General features: G+C 37.0%; 1 protein-coding gene across 3 annotated transcripts in view; it reads left to right on the top strand.

Moving 5' to 3' along the window:
• LOC125244739 (kinesin-like protein KIF21A) overlaps nucleotides 1-21,047 on the top strand; it is a 65,234-nt gene that overhangs the window by 43,363 nt on the left and 824 nt on the right. For 2 of the 3 annotated variants that reach the window (XM_048154955.1, XM_048154957.1), the window contains 18 exons: nucleotides 18-125; nucleotides 216-284; nucleotides 803-948; nucleotides 1,025-1,169; nucleotides 1,351-1,545; nucleotides 2,638-2,739; nucleotides 4,474-4,639; nucleotides 4,758-4,778; nucleotides 6,976-7,033; nucleotides 7,332-7,386; nucleotides 13,361-13,563; nucleotides 13,983-14,105; nucleotides 15,295-15,431; nucleotides 16,173-16,347; nucleotides 16,452-16,607; nucleotides 18,772-18,889; nucleotides 19,145-19,315; nucleotides 19,901-20,100. In XM_048154955.1, coding sequence (XP_048010912.1) covers nucleotides 18-125; nucleotides 216-284; nucleotides 803-948; nucleotides 1,025-1,169; nucleotides 1,351-1,545; nucleotides 2,638-2,739; nucleotides 4,474-4,639; nucleotides 4,758-4,778; nucleotides 6,976-7,033; nucleotides 7,332-7,386; nucleotides 13,361-13,563; nucleotides 13,983-14,105; nucleotides 15,295-15,431; nucleotides 16,173-16,347; nucleotides 16,452-16,607; nucleotides 18,772-18,889; nucleotides 19,145-19,315; nucleotides 19,901-20,100 — 2,348 coding nt within the window. The remainder of the gene's footprint in view (nucleotides 1-17; nucleotides 126-215; nucleotides 285-802; nucleotides 949-1,024; nucleotides 1,170-1,350; nucleotides 1,546-2,637; nucleotides 2,740-4,473; nucleotides 4,640-4,757; nucleotides 4,779-6,975; nucleotides 7,034-7,331; nucleotides 7,387-13,360; nucleotides 13,564-13,982; nucleotides 14,106-15,294; nucleotides 15,432-16,172; nucleotides 16,348-16,451; nucleotides 16,608-18,771; nucleotides 18,890-19,144; nucleotides 19,316-19,900; nucleotides 20,101-21,047) is intronic. The other variant, XM_048154956.1, reaches the window with a different exon arrangement.

The raw sequence follows: 21,047 nt of genomic DNA on the forward strand, positions 1-21,047 counted from the left end.
GACTGGGTTGCGTTCAGGTTGGTCTGATGAAACAGATGAAGGAACAGCAGGAGAGGAACCGAGTCACAGAGACCCGCCGCAACCGAGAGATCGCCACACTTAAGAAAGACCAGCGCAAACAGGAGGTGACACACTGTACCCTGAACAGCCTCAGAAAATAAGGGGTTATTCTCAGACACAATCCCTGCTTATTTTCTCTTTCTTGTCATGTTTAGCACCAGCTAAGGCAGCTTGAGGCTCAAAAAAGACAGCAGGAGCTTGTTCTACGCAGGAGGGCAGAAGAGGTGACAAAAACAGTATTATTTGGGAATTACTATTTTTTTTATTTTTTTTTTTTGTTACAAAAGCGCTGGTTTGGTGGCTGTAGCTATTTGAAAGGATCTCTTTACCAGTGCCAGAGCAAGTATGTTGCATTGTGTCAACAATTTTATATTTGTTAAATCAGATACTTCTGCAGATATTTACCATAGCACTTATTGCATCTCAACTGAACAAAACGCTACGCCACCGAAGCGCTCTCATGTGTCCACAGCAAGGCGTTTTCAGAAGAGTGCTGGCGTTTTCAGCTTGCTAATAAAGCTTTGGTGGACACGGCCTTAGAGACACAACTTCTCAGCGAGAGTTTTAGCATAGTCTTATGGGTTTGGAATGACATGAGCATGAGTAAATGATGATTTTTAGCATAGTCTTATGGGTTTGGAATGACATGAGCATGAGTAAATGATGATTTTTGTGTGTACTAACCCTTTAATCAATCACAGTATAACACCTAAAGATTTTTTTTCCTGTGTCTTTGAATCAGATAACTGCCCTGAGGCGGCAAGTGAGACCAGCATCAGGCAAGGTTAACCGCAAGGTCAGTTTACCAGAGCCTTTGCAGGAGTCTTCATCCCGTATGGCTCCCATCCGATCACACACCACCGGAGCTATGACTTATAATGGGACGAGGTAACGTGAAACGTTTGAGATGGGTTGGCTCGTGAGTATTTGAGTGACTGATGTGGTCATGATATTTGTATTCCAGAAAGCACCAGATGAGAACAGGAGGAATGTACTATACCAGAACAGCACGAGCCAAATGGCAGTCGCTAGAACGTCGCATTAGTGACATCATCATGCAGAGGATGACCATCTCCAACATGGAGACTGAAATGATCCGCCTACTTAAGGTGACTGAGAATGACTTTTTATTATTACTTTTATTTTACTTTTATTATTATTTTTTTTCATACCCATTAGGACAAAGAGTAAATGTAAATTAGCAAAAACTGTAAACTGGTGCATTTTCATTTTTAGCGAATTTGAGATTGAGTTAATTGACAAATCATTTGCTTAATTCTGCGTGTACAGCAACGTGAGGAGTTGACCAAACGCAGAGAGAAAGTGATGAAAAAGAGGGACAAGATCGCCAGCGAGGACACAGATGCCGACAGGACCGTCCTCTCTCTTAATGAAGAGATGGAGTCGCTGACCGCTAACATTGACTACATCAACGACAGCATCGCAGACTGCCAGGCCAACATCATGCAGATGGAGGAGGCTAAGGTAAAATTGTGAGAAACAGGAAATTATGTCACACAGTATCATACCCTAATAATACATACAGTAAAATAATAATAATCAGACCCTGTTTTGTGGGTCAGAAATGTTTGATTTATAGGCTCTTAAAGGTACCATAGAATGCTTTTTCACAAGATGCAAGTCTAAGGTGTCCCCTGAATGTGTCTGTGAAGTTTCAGCTCAAAATACCCCATAGATTTTTTTTATTAATTTTTTTAACTGCCTATATTGGGGCATAATTAAATATGTGCCGTTTTAACACACTTCCCCTTTAAATGCTCGCGCTCCCCGCCCCCAAGCTTGTGACTCTATAATACATTGCATAAACAAAGTTCACACAGCTAATATAACCCTCAAAATGGATCTTTACGAAGTGTTCGTTATGCAGCATACCCGATTATGTAAGTATAGTATTTATTTGGATGTTTACATTTGATTCTGAATGAGTTTGATAGTAGCCTATGCTCGGGCTAACGGGCTAAAGCTAACGTTACACACTGTTGGAGAGATTTATAAAGAATGAAGTTGTGTTTATGAATTATACAGACTGCAAGTGTTTAATAATGAAAATAACGACATGGCTTTGGTCTCTGTGAATACAGTAAGAAACAATGGTAACTTTAACCACATTTAACAGTACATTAGCAACATGCTAACAAAACATTTAGAAATTAAAATATCATGTTATCATGGATCATGTCAGTTATTATTGCCCCATCTGCCATTTTTCGCAATTGTCCTTGCTTGCTTACCTGCATAAAGTCTGTTGATTCAGCTGTGCACAGATCCAGACGTTAATACTGGCTTGTCTAATGCCTTCAATATGGGCTGGCATATGCAAATATTGGGGGCGTACATATTAATGATCCCGACTGTTGCATCACAGTCGGTGTTATGTTGAGATTCGCCTGTTCTTCAGATGTCTTTTGCAAAAATCTAATTTACATAAGAAGAAGGAAACAATGGTGTTTGAGACTCACTGTATGTCATTTCCATGTACTCTTGTTATACAACTATGCCAAGGTAAATTCAATTCTATGGCACCTTTAAATATTTTATATCCATTTTTCACTTTAGGAGGAGGGAGATACAGTGGACGTCTCTGCTGTGATCAGCTCTTGCACGCTATCAGAGGCCCGTATCCTGCTTGACCACTTCCTGTCAATGGCCATCAATAAGGTACTGGAACTCAGTAGATTTTCATTTTGAAATTAGAAATGCCCTGTATATTAGTAATCATTAGTCAATATTAGCACTTTAAAGGTGCAGTAAGCAATTTCTGAGAAATGCTGTTAAAATCTCCAAAACAAACACACCCCTACCCAAAAGGATCACACCTCTATCTTTATAGCCCCGTCCCCAAATTCACAACACCTCCCCCAAATGAGTGGACACGCCCCTTACTGCTGATTGGCTACAAGTGTGTTTTGGTGCTCAGTCTGATCCATTTCCAACAGAGTTTCTCAGAAATCACTTACTGCACCTTTAACATATTTGCATAAATTATTGTAATTTGGCTCACAGGGCCAATAATTAATTTTAAATAATTAAACATGTATCCCATTTGATTCTTCTGGAGATTATAATGTGATAAGCAATGAATATAATATAATATAATATAATATAATATAATATAATATAATATAATATAATAACGGGATAGAGTACATTTTACGTTTTGACTTTTTTAAAAATTACTTTTTTAAAAATTACATTTGCTCAGAGCCTCTTCTCAAAAAAAAAGTTTTATTCTAGCTTCATGCATTCTTTTTTTATCAACACTTTTTTTTCAGCATTGATAATATTATTATTATTATTTTATTTTTTTTAATTGCAATTTTTGAACAATAAAAATACAAGGGCAATAACATATTTTACATTAAACATTCATCAATTTATATGTTATTATAAATAAAGAGAAAAGAAAAGAAGAGAAAGTAGCAAAAAATTCACATGTATAAACAAGTATAAACGTTACAAATTATTCAAAGAATAGATTTAAGGATTTGAAATAATTTACAGTTTTTTTGGCTTTGTTATTTCTTGTTTCTTTTAATGTATACAAGTAGTGACCTATTTCTGTTTTAAAATTAGTAAAATTAGGTTTTTTCCCTCCCCATTTACATTTGTGGATAAAGATTTTTCCATATATAATGAGTAAATTTACAATAGACCAAATTTTGAAATCACCAGTATTATCATAAATTTTATCAACACCTGAATGTGGGCAAGTTTAATAAAAAAGCAACATTTTGAACAAAAACCTGAGAAAATCAGAAGTTGCGTAATAGCGCCCCCTACCATATAACAGTGAAAAAACAGAAAGCTGGAAAATTCCATCAATGGCAGGGAAAGAGTTAATTCAGGTTAAAATAATATAATATAATATAATATAATATAATATAATATAATATAATATAATATAATATAATATAATATAATATAAATTTTATGTTTTACTTTTTTGGTGAATTTTGATTAAATATTAATTCAGTTAATACAAGATATTAATATTGTTAATTTAATTCAGAAATATTATTTGATAACATTAAATTGTATAACGTACATTGGTGTTGGGTCATCCTGTTCTCTAAAAAAAAACATTAGTTGACCACAAGTGTAGTATGTAGTAATTGTCGGACATTGGTATCAGCCAAAATATCTATATTGTTGTATACTTAATTCAGAGGTATCATGATTATCATTGGAACAACGATCTCTGATTTTAGGCTTTAGATAACATGTAAGGACACATTTACATCCATAGTATGACCCATTTCTGAATACTCAATAATGTAGGCCAGGACTTTTTCCCATCTGGATTTCATTGAATCATAAAAAGGGTGCTATAATATTACAGGTTTATATTATTTTCCCACCCAGAAACATTTCACTGTATAACATTGTTCTTAGGGCTTACAAGCTGCCCAGAAGGAGTCTCAAATCAAAGTGATGGAGGGCCGTTTGAAACAAACAGAGATAAACAGCGCCACGCAGAACCAGCTGCTCTTCCACATGCTCAAAGAGAAAGCCGAGCTCAACCCTGAGCTGGACGCTCTGCTTGGGAACGCTCTTCAAGGTCTGCCACACATAAACACACCTTCACGTTCAGCTGTTTGTTTTTTCTTCTCTAGACTTGTTCCTTTTAAGTTTGATTTTGGTTTGCTTGTGTCTTTTTGTGGCCTGAATTCAAACAGAACTAGGTAACGTGCCATCGGGTAAGTAGAGGCATTTAGAGCTGTCCACAAGTGCATGCGTCTCCCTCAGACTAACAGACAGTAACAGTAGTGTAGAGCTGCATGGGTCTTGCCTAAACCCCCTGTGGACTTTACTCTTTGAAGAACATACCTTTCAACTGAACTATAAACTGAAAAAAGCCTTTAAAGGGTTAGTTCACCCAAAAATGAAAACTATGTCATTTATTACTCACCCTCATGTCATTCCACACCCACACACACCACCACTTCGTTCATCTTCAGAACACAAATTAAGATATTTTTGATGAAATCCGATGGCTCAGTGAGGCTTCTATTGGTAATTAAGATAATTAACACTTTCAGATGTCCATAAAGGTACTAAAAACATATTTAAAGCAGTTCATGTGAGTACAGTGATTCAACCTTAATATTATAAAGCAAAGCGCCAAAAAAACAAATAACGACTTTTCAACAATATCTAGTAATGGTCGATTTCAAAACACTGATTTAAAGCTTTATGAATCTTTTATTTCGAAACAGTGGTTCGGAGTGCCAAAGTCACATGATTTCAGTAAACAAGGCTTTGTTACGTCATAAGTGTTTCGCAGTTTCAATAGTTCACGTGAATTTGGCAGTATGATACACGCTCCGAACCACTGATTTGAAACAAAAGATTCATAAAGCTTCAAAGCAGTGTTTTGAAATCGGCCATTACTAGATATTGTTGAAAAGTCATTATTTTGTTTTTTTTGCTGCACAGAAGTATTCACGTCACTTTAAAATATTAAGGTTGAACCACTGTACTCGCATGAACTGTCATTTTTGGACATCTGAAAGTGTTAATTATCTTGCTGGCAATAGAGGCCTCACTGAACCATCGGGAAAATATTTCATCAAAAATATCTTAATTTTCTGAAGTTTTTCCGTATTCCGAAGATGACCGAAGGTCTTACGGGTGTGGAACAAAAGTAATAAATTACATAATTTTCATTTTTGGGTGAACTAGCCCTTTAAGATCTCTCAAGAGCTTCTAATAAAGACCCATGGAGGACGTATACTCTTCCAGCTGTTATTAGTTTGTGATAGTTTTAGATTCAGCTGTACTTCCAGGATTATACTGTATTATAATAATAATAATAATAATAATAATAATTCATTATATGAATAATTAATATTAATTAATAGTTAACAATAATAACATTACAAATATATCAATAATAATTATTAATATTATTAATAAAAAATATAATATAGTTAATTAATACTGCAAGGATTTTAATAAAAATTTAAATTTCCTAGTTTCATGGCTACTCCTTATGTTGTAATATTTGAATAGCATATTGATAAGAATAGTTATCATTAGCACCTTACAGTTATGTCATGCTTGCACTGGTCAAATAGCACGATGAAGGAGATATACTCAAATAGTCTTTATTCAGATTATGCAGAACACATGAATATGCAGGAGACTTGACATAAACGTTAACGAGAAATGACAAATTAACAGAATGAAATGCAGGGCTTAAATAGGCCTACACAGGGAACATAATCAGGTACATGGAATTAGAAACTATGGAAACTAATTAACAGATGAACTCAGGCAAACAGAGTGAAAACTTAACCAAAACAGCACATAAACGTCAGTGATTATTTGTGTCAAAATTATATATCACTTTATCGATGTAAAAATGTGTTTAATAATGTTTAAACGGTGCATATGATGTTTAGTGGTGCATATACAGTAAATGAAAATGGTTAAAAACTGTCATTCTTCTGTGTTTATTTAGAAAAAACAGGTGGAAAACATGCTAAGATTATTATTATTATTATTATTATTATTATTATTATTATTATTATTGCTGCTTCTTACTTTAAGCATTTATGGCAATATACTTAGTAAAAAATGAATGATGGCTCTCAATGATAAACATGGCAAAAATGCAACTGAAATACATATTCATTTACAAGTTTCCTTTTTCTATGTCTGCCATTGTGACATATATGCTTAAAAATGTTTGCATCCCTAATGCTGGTGTCCTGGCTGTAGACTTGAACATACCTCCGTTCTTCTAGTTCTGTTGAATTCAGGGTTGTGATTACAACACTATGATGCATGTCGCTTGAATAGTAATGTTCACTGACATCATACTGACAAGTTAAAATGAGAGCACCAGTGTTTCTGATGTTGAAGTGCATGTGTGTGTGTGTATTTGCTCAGAAAACGGAGATGAAAGCAGCAGTGATGAATCAGCACAGAGTCCAGCCACAGAGAAAAGGTAAAGCACTACAGTCAGGCCAATAAAGCTCTTTAAACTGAATTGCAAATCTGTCTTGATGTCCTTTCTTCTATAAAACACAGTCAGCTTATTCTGTTATTGATCTGACTTGAGTCATGTGGTGAAGGGTACTTTAATCAACCTTTGAAATTGCTTGTGTGTTGTTGTTTTTTTTAAATCAGCAAACAGTTATTATAACCATGTGTGCATTTCAGTCATTGTCAGTGTCTTTCGGGAACTCGTCATTTCATTATAAATTTTGACATTTTTGTCTGACACCAGAATGTCTCTCTTGCAGTTGTTTGGCTTCAGATCTCATGAAACTTTGTGGAGAAACCAAAGTCAGAAATAAGGTAGAACAGACTAAGTTAATTTGTATATGTGTGTGTATTAAAGGGTTAGTTCACCCAAAAATGAAAATTCTGTCATTAATTACTCACCCTCATGTTGTTGCACATGCGTAAGACTTTTGTTCATTTTTGGAACATAATTTAAGATATTTTTGATGAAATCTGCGTGCTCTCTGACTCCTCCATAGACAGCAATTTAACTACCACTTTCAAGGTCCAGAAAGGTACTAAAGACATTGTTAAAATAGTCAACATGACTACAGTGGTTCATCTTTAATTTTATGAAGCGTCAAGAATACTTTTTGTGCACAAAAACAAAACAAAAATAGCAATTTATTCAACAATATCCTCTCTTCTGTGTCATTCTCTTATGCTGTTTATGCTCAGCACTTCCAGGTTCTTCGTCAGAATGCTGGCTTAGTATTGACTATATGCACGGAGCATTCTTTAGAACTTCCGCAATAATATAAGCCAGCTGGAAAACTTTCGGTGAGATGCTGGTGTATTGAGCATCAGTAGTGTAATACTTCAGAATACTTCAGAATAATCAGAATATAGTCACTTAAATAGCCAGGAATAGCATTAATTTAGTTATTCAAACGTAAGACTACATAAAAAATAAATAAAGATGTACCTTAGTGTTCCATTAGTTTTCAAAAAAACTATTTAGAAAAAACTATTTAGAGGAAATGACTGATATATGTACAAATAAATGCTACTTTGCCACCAACTGCTGGTTATAGTGGTAATTAAGTCAAGTCAAGTCAAATTTATTTATATAGCGCTTTTACAATTGGTAATTGTTTCAAAGCAGCTTTACATATTAGAAGCACAGAAAAAAGGGAAGTGGTTAAAAATAAGCTGTACAAACAAGCGTGGTCATATGTAACATATACAAGATGGTGCTACATTAAGCCAATGTCGGCTGACTCCCAGGGGTGGAAAAAACCCCCTAGGAGAAAAACCCAGCGTGCTAACACTGGGAAAAAAGTCCTAGGAGGGAAAAAACCCCTTGGAAGATATATATAATATATGTAAATGGATATGGAGATCAAAATCTGAATTATACATTTTTATTATAGAGATTAAAAATAGATTATATATAAATATATGTAAGCAGATACAGGGATTAAAAATCTGAATTATAGATGCAGCCAGAACTGGATCTGTAGGCCCATTGTCTCCTGGGCTACGTTGTAGTCAGGTCCAGACACAGGTTCTCCATCTGATCTGGATACAGCCTGGATCCAGCACCCGGAAAACCTCAGGATAAGCAGAGAGACAGATATTAGCGTAGATGCCATTCTTATTCTGATGTACAGGTATATCTAGTGTTATAGGAAATGTTCTCGGTTCCGGCCGACCTAATTATTGCAGCGTAACAATCCTTTAACGGATTTGAAAAATGTTAATGTATTGATAATGCGTTATGTGTATGCAAGAGCAAAGAGATGTGTTTTTAGTCTAGATTTAAACTGACAGAGTGTGTCTGCTTCCCGAACAATGCTAGGAAGATTGTTCCAGAGTTTAGGTGCTAAATAGGAAAAGGATCTGCCGCCTTCAGTTGATTTTGATATTCTGGGTATTATTAACTGGCCTGAATTCTGAGATCGCAATAAACGTGAAGGACTATAATGCATTAAGAGCTCACTTAGGTACTGGGGAGCTAAACCATTTAGAGCTTTATAAGTAAGTAGCAAGATTTTAAAATCTATACGATGTTTAATAGGGAGCCAATGTAATGTTGACAGAACTGGGCTAATATGGTCATACTTTCTGGTTCTAGTAAGAACTCTAGCTGCCGCATTTTGGACCAACTGTAGTCTGTTTAAAAGCCGAGCAGAACAACCACCCAGTAGAGCGTTACAATAATCTAGTCTTGAGGTCATGAATGCATGAACCAACTGTTCCGCATTTGTCATTGAGAGCATATGTCGTAATTTAGATATATTTTTTAGATGGAAGAAGGCGGTTTTACAGATACTAGAAACATGACTTTCAAATGATTGGTATCGAAAAGCACACCCAAGTTCTTAACTGAGGACGAAGGTTTAATGGAGCACCCGTCAAGTGTTAGAGAGTATTCAAGGTTTTTCCGTGAGGAAGTTTTTGGTCCAAAGATTAGGATATCAGTTTTTTCTGAATTTAATAATAAGAAATTTCTTGTCATCCAGTTTTTAATGTCAGCTATGCATTCTGTTAGTTTTGTGAATTTGTAGGTTTTGTCAGGGCGCGAGGAAATATAGAGCTGAGTATCGTCAGCGTAGCAGTGAAAACTAACACCATGCTTCCTAATTATCTCTCCTAAGGGCAGCATGTACAGAGTGAAAAGCAACGGTCCTAGTACTGAGCCTTGTGGTACTCCATATTGAACCTGTGATCGATACGACATCTCTTCATTAACTACTACAGACTGATAACGGTCAGATAAGTACGATTTGAACCATGCCAAAGCAATTCCACTAATGCCAATATAGTTTTCAAGTCTTTTTAAAAGAATGTTGTGATCGATGGTGTCAAAAGCAGCACTGAGATCTAATAACACTAATAGAGAAATACAGCCACGATCGGATGATAGGAGTAGATCGTTTGTAACTCTAACGAGAGCAGTCTCAGTACTATGGTATGGTCTAAATCCTGACTGGAAATCCTCACAGATTCCATTTCTTTCTAAAAAGGAGCACAGTTGTGTTGAAACTGCCTTTTCTAATATCTTTGACAGAAAAGGTAGATTCGAGATTGGCCTGTAATTTACTAAATCTCTCGGATCTAGTTGAGGTTTTTTAATAAGAGGTTTAATAATAGCCTGCTTAAAGGTTTTTGGCACGTATCCTAGTGTTAAAGATGAATTAATTATATCAAGAAGTGGACCTACGACCTCTGGAAGCATTTCTTTCAGTAGTTTAGTCGGCATTGGGTCTAACATACATGTCGTTGATTTTGATGATTTGATAAGTTTAGATAATTCTTCCTCTCCTATAGCGGCGAATGATTCTAGTTTTACCTCAGGGACACTACAGTGCACTGTCTGAAGCGAAACTGTAGACGGTTGCATGTTTATAATTTTCTCTCTAATATTGTCAATCTTGCAAGTAAAGAAGTTCATAAAGTCATTACTGCTGTGCTCTATGGAAACGTCAGCAGTTGAATCTCTGTTTCTAGTTAATTTAGCCACTGTGTCAAATAAATACCTAGGATTATGTTTGTTTTCTATTAAGAGATTTGAAAAATAAGTAGATCTAGCATTTCTTATAGCCGTTCTGTACTCAATCATTTTTTCTTTCCACGAAAGGCGAAAAACTTCTAGTTTTGTTTTCTTCCAACTACGTTCAGCTTTTCTAACAGCTCGTTTTAGAGCCCGAGTGTGCTCATCATACCACGGCGTTGGATTAGTTTCCTTAATCTTCTTTAGACGTAAAGGAGCGACTGCATCTAATGTGCTGGAAAAGAGAGAGCCAATAGTTTCTGTTGCAGCATCGAGTTCTTCTAAGTTGTCAGGTATACTAAGGCGATGAAACTGCTCGGGGAGATTATTTATAAAGCAATCTTTAGTGGTAGACGTGATGGTTCTACAATATTTATGGCTGGGTGGTGGTTTTGTAGCCTTGGCTAATTGTATTATACACGAGACTAAATAATGATCTGATATATCATCGCTCTGCTGTAGAATTTCAACAGCATCAATATCAATTCCATGCGACAGTATTAGATCTAGGGTATGATTACGACAATGAGTGGGTCCTGACACGTGTTGTCTAACTCCAATAGAGTTTAAAATGTCTGCAAATGCCAATCCAAATGCGTCTTTATTATTATCTACATGGATATTAAAATCACCAACAACAAGGACTTTATCCGCAGCCAGTACTAACTCTGATATAAAATCAGCAAATTCTTTGATAAAGTCAGTATGGTGCCCTGGTGGCCTGTATACAGTAGCCAGCACAAATGTCAACTTACATAATGTTACATAAAGCACCATCACTTCAAAGGAATTATATTTGAAATACTTTTGAATGATTCTGAATATATTACTATAAATTACAGCAACACCTCCCCCTTTGCCTTTCTGTCGAGGATTGTGTCGATAATCATAACCTTGAGGACTAGATTCATTTAAAGTAATGTAATCGTCTGGTTTTAGCCAGGTTTCTGTCAAACACAGCAAGTCTAGTTTATTGTCTGTGATAATTTCATTTACAATAAGTGCTTTTGAAGAAATAGATCTAATATTCAGTAACCCAAGCTTTATCATTTGTTTATCTGATTTATCTGTGATTTTCATTTTTTGAACATCAATTAAATTTTTACCCTTAAAAGGTTTCGGAAGTTTTTTGTATTTACTAGTTCGAGGTACAGACACAGTCTCTATGTGATAATATCTAGGTGAAAGAGTTTCTATGTGCTGTGAATTATTTGAGTTCTGTGACGTGAGGCGGCTAGCAGACGGTCGGTTTAGCCAGTTTGTCTGCGTCCTGATCTGGGCCCTGGTTTGTCATGTTTCAGCTCTAAGACTATTTGCCAAATTTCTAGATAGAAGAGCAGCACCATCCCGGGAGGGATGAATACCATCTCTTTTCAACAGATCAGGTCTGCCCCAAAAGCTTTTCCAATTGTCTATGAAACCTATCTTATTCTGCGGACACCACTTAGACAGCCAGCCATTGAGTGATGATAACCTGCTAACTATCTGATCACTCCAACGAACAGGAAGAGGGCCAGAACAAATTACTTCTGCTGACATTGAATTTGCGAGTTCACACACCTCTTTAATGTTAATTTTAGTGATCTCCGACTGGCGAAGTCGAACATCATTTAATTAATGTCTTTTATTTTTAAATAAGGGTTTTCTATCAAATGTTGGATTTCCTACATTTAGAAACGTTCGTTACAAATAGGGACAATCTCAGAAGGATGAACAAGTAATGTTTGTGGTCATCACATTAAAAATAACATTTGAAGTGCTGGAAAACAATGCGTGTGCGTCTTCAATTACAGACACGGCATTTCTTAAACGATCCCAAAAGCTTTGTCTTTATTGCAATCAATAAAACTGGTCTATTGGCAAATTAGGTAAATGTGATAACTGCATTAAAATATAAATACAACATTAAAAAGTCAGCTACTAGTGGTTTTGTGTCAATGTACAGCGAGTACAGAACGAACAGCTAACAGTTCACCGGAAATGCCCAAGCTGGCTTAACGACAACCAGGAGGAAACCGTGCATATAGTCAGTTGGCCGACGCTGTTCACATGAGCCGCATGACACGTGTGATGCTGACGCAGGAGCTGGTCAATAATAAGTTGGACTGTGTCAGCTGTGTACGAGACTGACAAGGTAGAGAAGAAATTTTTGAATAAAGTCGGAATTTTTGTTTTGTTTTTGCGCGCAAAAAGTATTCTCATTGATTAATAACATTAAGGTTGAACCACTGTAGTCACCTTGATTATTTTAACGATGTCTTTGTTACCTTTCTGGACCTTGAAAGTGGTGGTTAAATTGCTGTCTATAGAAGAGTCAGATACCTCTCTGATTTCATCAAAAATATCTTAATTTGTGTTCCAAAGATGAAGAAAGGTTACGGGTTTGGAACGACATTAGGGTGCGTAATTAATGACAGATTTTTATTTTTGGGTGAACTAACCCTTTAAAAAGATGGGTCAATAGTAATATTGTGAAATATTACAATATATACACTAAAATACATTGGCCTGTTAAATTGATATTTTTTTATATTATTTACTTCCTACTACATTGTTTACATAATTATGCTTCAACTAATTGATAATTATAAACATTGAATAACAGTTTATCATAAAAAAAAACAATAACAGCACCCCTCATTATCTTCATTGAGGAAAAGAAAGTTATATTGAGGACATAAATTTAAATAACAAGACTTCTTCCTCACTTTTAATTTAACATATACTATAACTCAAGTACAAACGCTTTGTTTTAATATATGATGAATTTAGGCTCGCAGAAGAACTACCACCCAAATGGAGCTGTTATACCCCAACACTGGCGACCCTGATGCCCCTCCAGAGGATTTCTCTGCCGCTCTACTTCCTGTAGTGGAGAATCCTGAGGGACATAAAGAACCCGCCCCTGTTCCCCACTTAGGGGACAGAGACTCAATGGCCTTCTCCTCTAGCTTAGCATCCAAGACAAATGCTGTGTAAGTGAATGGTGAAAAGATAAATGTTTTGGTTAAAAGAAACCAAAAAAAAAAAATTATGTAAACAGATATTTTCTCATTCGTTTCCGATACTTATACTGTATGGGATTAAGGACACAAAGTGTATTTTACAATGGCTTTGAACAAGGATAATCAAATTTGTTTTACTAATCGAAACTAACTGTTATAAAAACACATTTTATTAGAAACATGTTCATATGATCACTACATCTAAAAAAAAAATTTCTTCACCTTAACATTTCTTCTGGCATCTTCTGCACGTAAGGGAGGTTCAACGACCTCAGACTCTAAGCCATTCCTTTATTCTACACTCCTCATAAACATGCTGACACATAAACATTACAGTCACGTCTGATGTGATGTTTTTTAAGACACACTGGCTTTTGTCTACCATGTAGCTCCAGTGCCAGATCTCCCACAGCTACGGAAAAGAAGCTTCTGGACCGCTCGCCTCTCACCCGCAGAAGAGCTCAGGACAGGAGCCAGAACCCTGCAGACAGAACCAGAACCCTTGACAAACCGTAAGAAACGGCTAGCTTTACATAAATTCCTCCTTCCAAACATCTTTGCCAAATTTGTTTACAGATGTTCTAAATCTCTTGTATTACTAAAGTGCACGTCCACTATGTCATTCAGTGAACAAGAACAAAGTTTAAGGCAAGCATCAATAGTATACTATTACCAGTAATTAGCATTAGCTGTCCCACATAGCAGGACCCTGGCAACCTATTCAAACAACCTAGAAATCGCATAGCAACATGCTAAAAACCACCTTAGCATCCACCCAGAACAACCACATAGCAACTTTTTTATAAAGCAGTTAGCATTACAAAACCACTTTAGCATTATCTCCACAAGTTTTGACCATAGTTTTTCAGTTCTGGGACTAATGTTGTATTAAAACCCAAAGGTAGCATTTTTGTTTTGTTTTGTATTGTTTTTAAATAGCATCTCTTTCCATTTCGAAACATGTCATAAATACTACAACATACCATGGACTACTGGGTATCTTAAAGGGTTAGTTCAAGCGAAGTGGTAGCGCACATTAACTGATTTTGTCTTCCATTTTACTACTAGTTACAGTACAAAATAAACATGAATTAACATTAAATGATAGGGTGAAAGAACCAGTACAACTTACTGTCTCTCATAATCGCTCAGTGTTTCAACCATAGATAAAACAGCTTGTAAACCGTGTGTCAGGTAGCATTACATAAAAGCCATTTATTGTCCATAAACTGTATAGCTACTCTAATACCATAAACATTTATTATCATAACATTATAATAAAATGGCCTTATATGCAATTGTATACAAATCCATAATTAATTAACTTTTAATAATAATGTACCAGCTGATTAACATGTACTATATACATGTATATCCAAATGAATAGGTATCGAAATCACTTCAAGCTGAACTCAAAAGTTGGTAGCCTGCCTTCATACAGTATATCACTACACCTGTTGAACATCTTTCACCCTCATGTGAAATTTACAGTCCTGTGGATTCCTATTGAAATAAATGGATTTTGCCATGAACATTTGCATAACAATGGTATTTGTGACCGCACCTTTATAACAACCTATGATGCCTAAAAGTGCTGTATAGCTAAGCTACTCTCTACGGTTTGGAACACAGCCAGTGTATTTTATTTGTTTGATTTGATTGAGAGATTCATGCATTATTATTGTGTGTTTTTTGGTCCAGAGGTGTGGTAAGCCCAGCTCAAGCGGCCCGCTCCAGTCGAGCAGCCAAACTGCAGTGTGTGCACGTGGCCGAGGGTCATACTAAACCTCTGCTGTGTGTGGACTCAACTGATGATCTGCTCTTCACCGGCTCAAAGGGTCAGACAGTGATCTTTATTATTTTTATGTAAAAATCATAGCCTTATGAACTGGTCTTTACTACAGTAAAATTACAAAGGAACATTTAGTTAACTCTTCACTAAATATCACCTCGTGTACACTCAGCTGGTCATTTATTATGCGATAATGACCATTTGACTATATATTATCTTTACATGGTTGATTAACAGATGACTAAATGCATGGGCATAACTTTAATTAAATTATGTTATTAGCTAACTTAAAAAACAGGTTATACATTCAATCCATCACTTCTAGCTACATTAATTGAGAGGGTCGAGGGTTAATTAAACCACAGTAAACATAATTTCTGTAGAACTCTGTAACTCTACATTGAAAAGAGTGTGCTGGTTGAACATTTCAGCTGTTTTTGCACTGAAAACTTGCAATGCGCTAGCAGCATTTGTACTTTTTAAGCATTTATATACCCCCTACAACAGGAGTGTCCAAACTCGGTCCTGGAGGGCCACTGTCCTGCAGAATTTAGCTCCAACTTGCCTCAACACACCTGCATGAAATTTTCTAGTATGCCTAGTAAGACTTTGATTAACTGGTTCAAGTGTGTTTTAAAAGGGGTGGGAGCTGAACTCTGCAAGACAGTGGCCCTCCAGCAGCAGGAGTGGACACCCCTGCCCTACAAAAATGATAAATAAACACTGTGTTCTATCCACACCCATGCCTCTTTTTTTTTTTTTTCTTCTTCTTTTTTTTCGATCTCAGATCGCACATGTAAGGTGTGGAACCTGGTAACAGGTCAGGAAATCATGTCTCTTGGAGATCATCCCAGCAGTGTAGTGTCAGTCCGATACTGTTCCAGCCTGGTCTTTACCGTTTCTACTGCTTATGTCAAAGTATGGGACATCCGTGACTCTGCCAAATGCATCCGCACACTCACGTGAGTCATTCTGATACTGTTTAATATATCAAAAGCCACTGTTCTCTAAAGCTTCTAAATATTTTACATGTGGTTGCTCATTCTTAGCTCTCTTTCTCCTTTAGTTCTTCTGGACAAGTGTCCCAAGGTGACACATGTGGGGGTAGCTCTGTTGCCATTCCACCAGGAGAAAATCAGATCAATCAGATTGCCCTCAATCCTTCCGGCACATTCCTTTATGCTGCTTCAGGCAACACGGTCAGGATGTGGGACTTGAGAAGGTATTGACCAAGTGTCTAGAAGTTATTCTATTAAGAAATGCACACAGGCAGAGTTAACTTCAAATTTACAAATATATTTCTTAAAATAAAAATGTACATGTAAAATAACTATTTGATTTCATGGTACTTAGTTAATATAAACTAACTAGATTCTCTTCAAACTCCACCATGGCAATAGTTGACTGCAGTTTTGGGAAACAGTCATGTCTAGTTAATTTTTCCAGTGTATCACAGTTCTGTTGTTGTACAGGAATTGCACTCCTGATAACTAATCTGCTAACCATCTAACATGCGAAGTAACTAACTAACAGAAACATGCTCTTTAATATTTGTGATACTACTTGACCTGAAAGAGAAACCCCACAATAGTTCACAATGTACACAATAGTGCCCCCTTTGGGAGTGCATCACCAAAACAATATTGGGACTGATACAAGTGCATTGCAAAATGAGCATTATGAATTGTGTTCTGCCACATTTGGAATGCACTGAGTCATAAAATTGAGCTTCTGAAGCTAGAAGCACTTACTGTACCTTGATGTATTTGGGTAAATATTAGCACTTTTACACCATTGGACCAAACGGTTCTCAGCAAGGTGCCAGTAAAAGGAGCAGTCAACACTAGTTGCCAAATGTCATGGCTAGTCTGCAGATTTTTGGCAGAAGTGACAAACTTTATTGAAAATCGCGTAGTATACACTGATCAGCCACAACATTAACAACATTAAAACCACCTGCCTAATATTGTGTAGATCCTCTTCATGTTGCCAAAACAGCTCTGATGCATCAAGGCATGGATTTAGACATTAGTAGCAGATCCCTTAAGTCCTGCAAGTTGCCTGGTGGGGCCTCCATGGATTAGATTTGTTGGTCCAGCACATCCCATAATTGCTCAATCGGATTGAGATTTGGGGAAATTGAAGGCCAAGGCAATACTTTGAATTTATTGTCATAATCTTGAAACCATTCCTACAACCAACTAACAATTTTAGCATTGTAGTAGGGTGAATTATCCTGCTGCAAGAGGCCACTGCCGTCAGGGAACACCATTGTCAAAGTAACATCCACATGAATGCCAGGACCCAAGGTTTCCCAGCAGAACATTACCCAGAGCATAACACTGTCTCCACCGGCATGCCTTCTTCCCATAGTGTATCCTGCTGCTAAAATAAAAAAAACATGATTCATCAGACCAGGCATCCTTCTTCCATTGTTCCATGGTCCAGTTCTGACGCTCACATGCCCATAGAGACAGAGCGCATTTAGGCCACGCCCACACCGGAGCGGAAAACAATCCAGCCGTCTCCATTGACTTTGTATAGCATGAGGCTGCCTCCTCGTCATTTCTGGCTTATAGCAAAAAAACAGAACAATGTCTAAAAGCTGCTATGTGACCTGGTGTACAGCAAACAAGCTAAAAAACCCTCCAAACGCATGTCGCTCTGTCTCTATTGTAGGTGCTTTTGGTGGTAGAGAGGAGTCATCATGGGCAATCTGACCTGTCTGCGGCTTTGCAGCCCCATACACAGCAAACTGCGATGCACTGTGTTCTTGAATTTAATTTGTTGGAAGCCAGAAAAATGGTCAAGTAAAAAGATCTGTGACTCTTCCCTACCAAAAGTGGTGCAAGGAAGGACAATTGGTTAACCGGCGTCAGGATCATGGGCACCCAAGGCTCACTGATGCACGTGGTCAGATCACACAGAATAGCTACTGTAGCTCAAATTTCAGAAAAACGTAATGCTGCTCATGATAGAAAGGTGTCAGAGCTGACGGTTCACTTGCTGCCTAATACAGTATATCCCACCCCTTGACAGGTGTCATTGTATCAATATAATCAATGTTATTCACTTCACCTGTCAGTGGTTTTAATGTTGTGACTGATCAGTGTATGATGGGCACTGACTCCTATTTTTAGCTTCAGACTGCGAATCCATCCAGTCGGAGGATATCAAACATTTTTGATATTTTGAGCAGAACATATATATTGTTTTCAGTTGTCAAGCACCCTCGAGGTAACAAGGTGCATGTTTCTGCATTTTGTTGTGTTTCAACTATTTGATAGTTTGGTAGTATCAGATACAAGTTTTTCCTCTGTAAGTAACATTTACAATAGTGTTCAGAAAAAGTCTCCATTTACACATTATTCTGTTGTCTTCTACAGATTTGTATCTACTGGGAAACTGACAGGACATCTGGGGCCGGTAATGTGTCTTGCGGTAGACCAGATGGGGAAGGGTCAAGATGTGGTCATAACAGGCTCAAAAGATCACACCGTGAAGGTACGTTCAGACATTCTAACACACTTCTCTGTAAACTAACATAAGATCCCCTATGAGGGCATATGCTGATTTCCATATGATAATTTTCACCTTTTGGTCACAGCTCATGCACAATTACACAAGCTGTTGCAGCTAAGTTATGGTTGCTTGAACAAAAACATTATTATAACCTCAAGTGCAACCAGAAACAAATCCAGGAAGATGCTCTTTGGTCTTGTTATCTTGTCTCTAAGGCTTTTATTTTCTTGTGTTCAGATGTTTGAAGTGGTGGAAGGCGCTCAGGGCAGCATCAGTGCCGCACATCATTTTGACCCAGCCCATAAGGATGGGCTGGAGGCTCTGGCCGTACAGGGTGATTCACTTTTTACTGCTGCCAGAGACTCCTGCATTAAAAAATGGGACCTAGCCAGCAAACAGATACAAGGGGTAAGTACCTGATGCAAGAAAAGACAACTTTGCTGATTGACAGTAAACACACTGGCTGTGTTCCAGAATCTATTGAGCTGCCTACCTAAGCAGCATTTTAGGCATCATTCCCAAAGCTAAAGCTGTTTCATTTAGTATGCAGCAAAATTGTGGTGCCTACTTAAAAGATTTTGTTCTTGCAGCATTGCATGTATTCTTTGAGAACAAGTCTATCTTTGAGCTTAGTGAAAAATGCCATTCAAGATTATGGAATTGAGATGAAAATTATGTATTGTAAATATACAAAAAGTCTGTAGCTTAGCAGTATGCTAATGCTAAACTCTATTCGAATCAAGGAAGTCTATAACATTTGGAAAAAGCTATTTGTTAACATTTCCATTCATCTCAGTAGCAGGTTTCAGGTCCTCAGGATAGCGAGTCAGTTCACTAGGATTTGGAACAGAGTTGACTTTTGTTTATACCTAAAAAATAAATCCATAAATGACTCTTAACTATCACACATAAAGACACTGACTGTAGTAAAACCCTCACAACCAACCTTCATTCATCCTGATATAATTAATTTGTTTGTATGTTTTGTTGTAGCAGGTAGAATGGGCTCATTCTGATCTGCTGAGCTCTCTGGCGGTGGTCCCTGGCTCCTGTGCTGTTATGAGCGGCTGCAAGGGCGGACTGCTCAAATTCTGGCACACAGACACGCTCAGAGCTCTGGGAGAAATAAGGGGTCATGACAGCTCTGTCAATGACATCTGCACAAACAGCAATCAGCTCTTTACCGCCTCAGAGTGAGTGACAGGCATTTAAACACCAACACAAACATATAAAAATACAGATAATCAGAGCTTACAGTTTTAGATGCTGTATTTAGTATTAAAAGCACATAACTTGTTGTGTACCATTTGTGCTACCTCAAATCATGCAGTGGGCAAGGAGAGATGTGCTATTAGTTGTGTTTGGAATAAGAACACCCTAACAACAAAGCAACATGCTAAATACCACTCATGTAATCTCATAGCAATGCCTTGGGAACCATCTACAAATCACACATGATTAACATTGTCAGTTAATAATTACTACAGTTAGTATTTATGCAGGTAATCAGCTGGTATTTTTTATTGTATGTCCAGACATGCAATAGTTAATATATGATGAAATTCCCAAAGTATTACAAATATTTTATGGAACCAGAACATTCTTGGTTTTCTTATAACCTTAGGACATTGTGATGTGGTAATTTAATTGTAATGCAATTCGGGCATTCAATGTTGTCGTTACGTTGTCAACTAGTAAGTCATGAAATTACTAAAAATTAAGTAACATTAAATTACGGTACATTGTGCGTTAGCTGAGTAATGTGCTAAAAATGACTAGAACACCCCAACAACTGCATAGCAACACTTTGGTGACAGCCCAGGCAAATACATAACATTGTTTTCAGCCTCTTAGCAACACCTTGGTGACTGCCCAGGCAAATAACAAGTGTGCTTAAAAACCACCAGATCACGCTAGTAACTGCCTAGCAACACCTTGGCAACCACTATGAACTCTTTTGCAACTGCATAGCAGCACTTTGGTAACCACCCAGGCAAATACATAACAATGTGCTAAAAACCACCAGAACACCCAGGCAAATGCACATTTACAACCGTATAGCAACACCCCAGCAACTACCCACAACAATCCTAGCATTGTGGCAGCTTTTGGCAGTTACCACTCACATGTTAAATAGAAA

The sequence above is a fragment of the Megalobrama amblycephala genome, linkage group LG14 (genome assembly GCF_018812025.1).
Source record: "Megalobrama amblycephala isolate DHTTF-2021 linkage group LG14, ASM1881202v1, whole genome shotgun sequence".
NCBI classification, from domain to species: Eukaryota; Metazoa; Chordata; class Actinopteri; order Cypriniformes; family Xenocyprididae; genus Megalobrama; species Megalobrama amblycephala.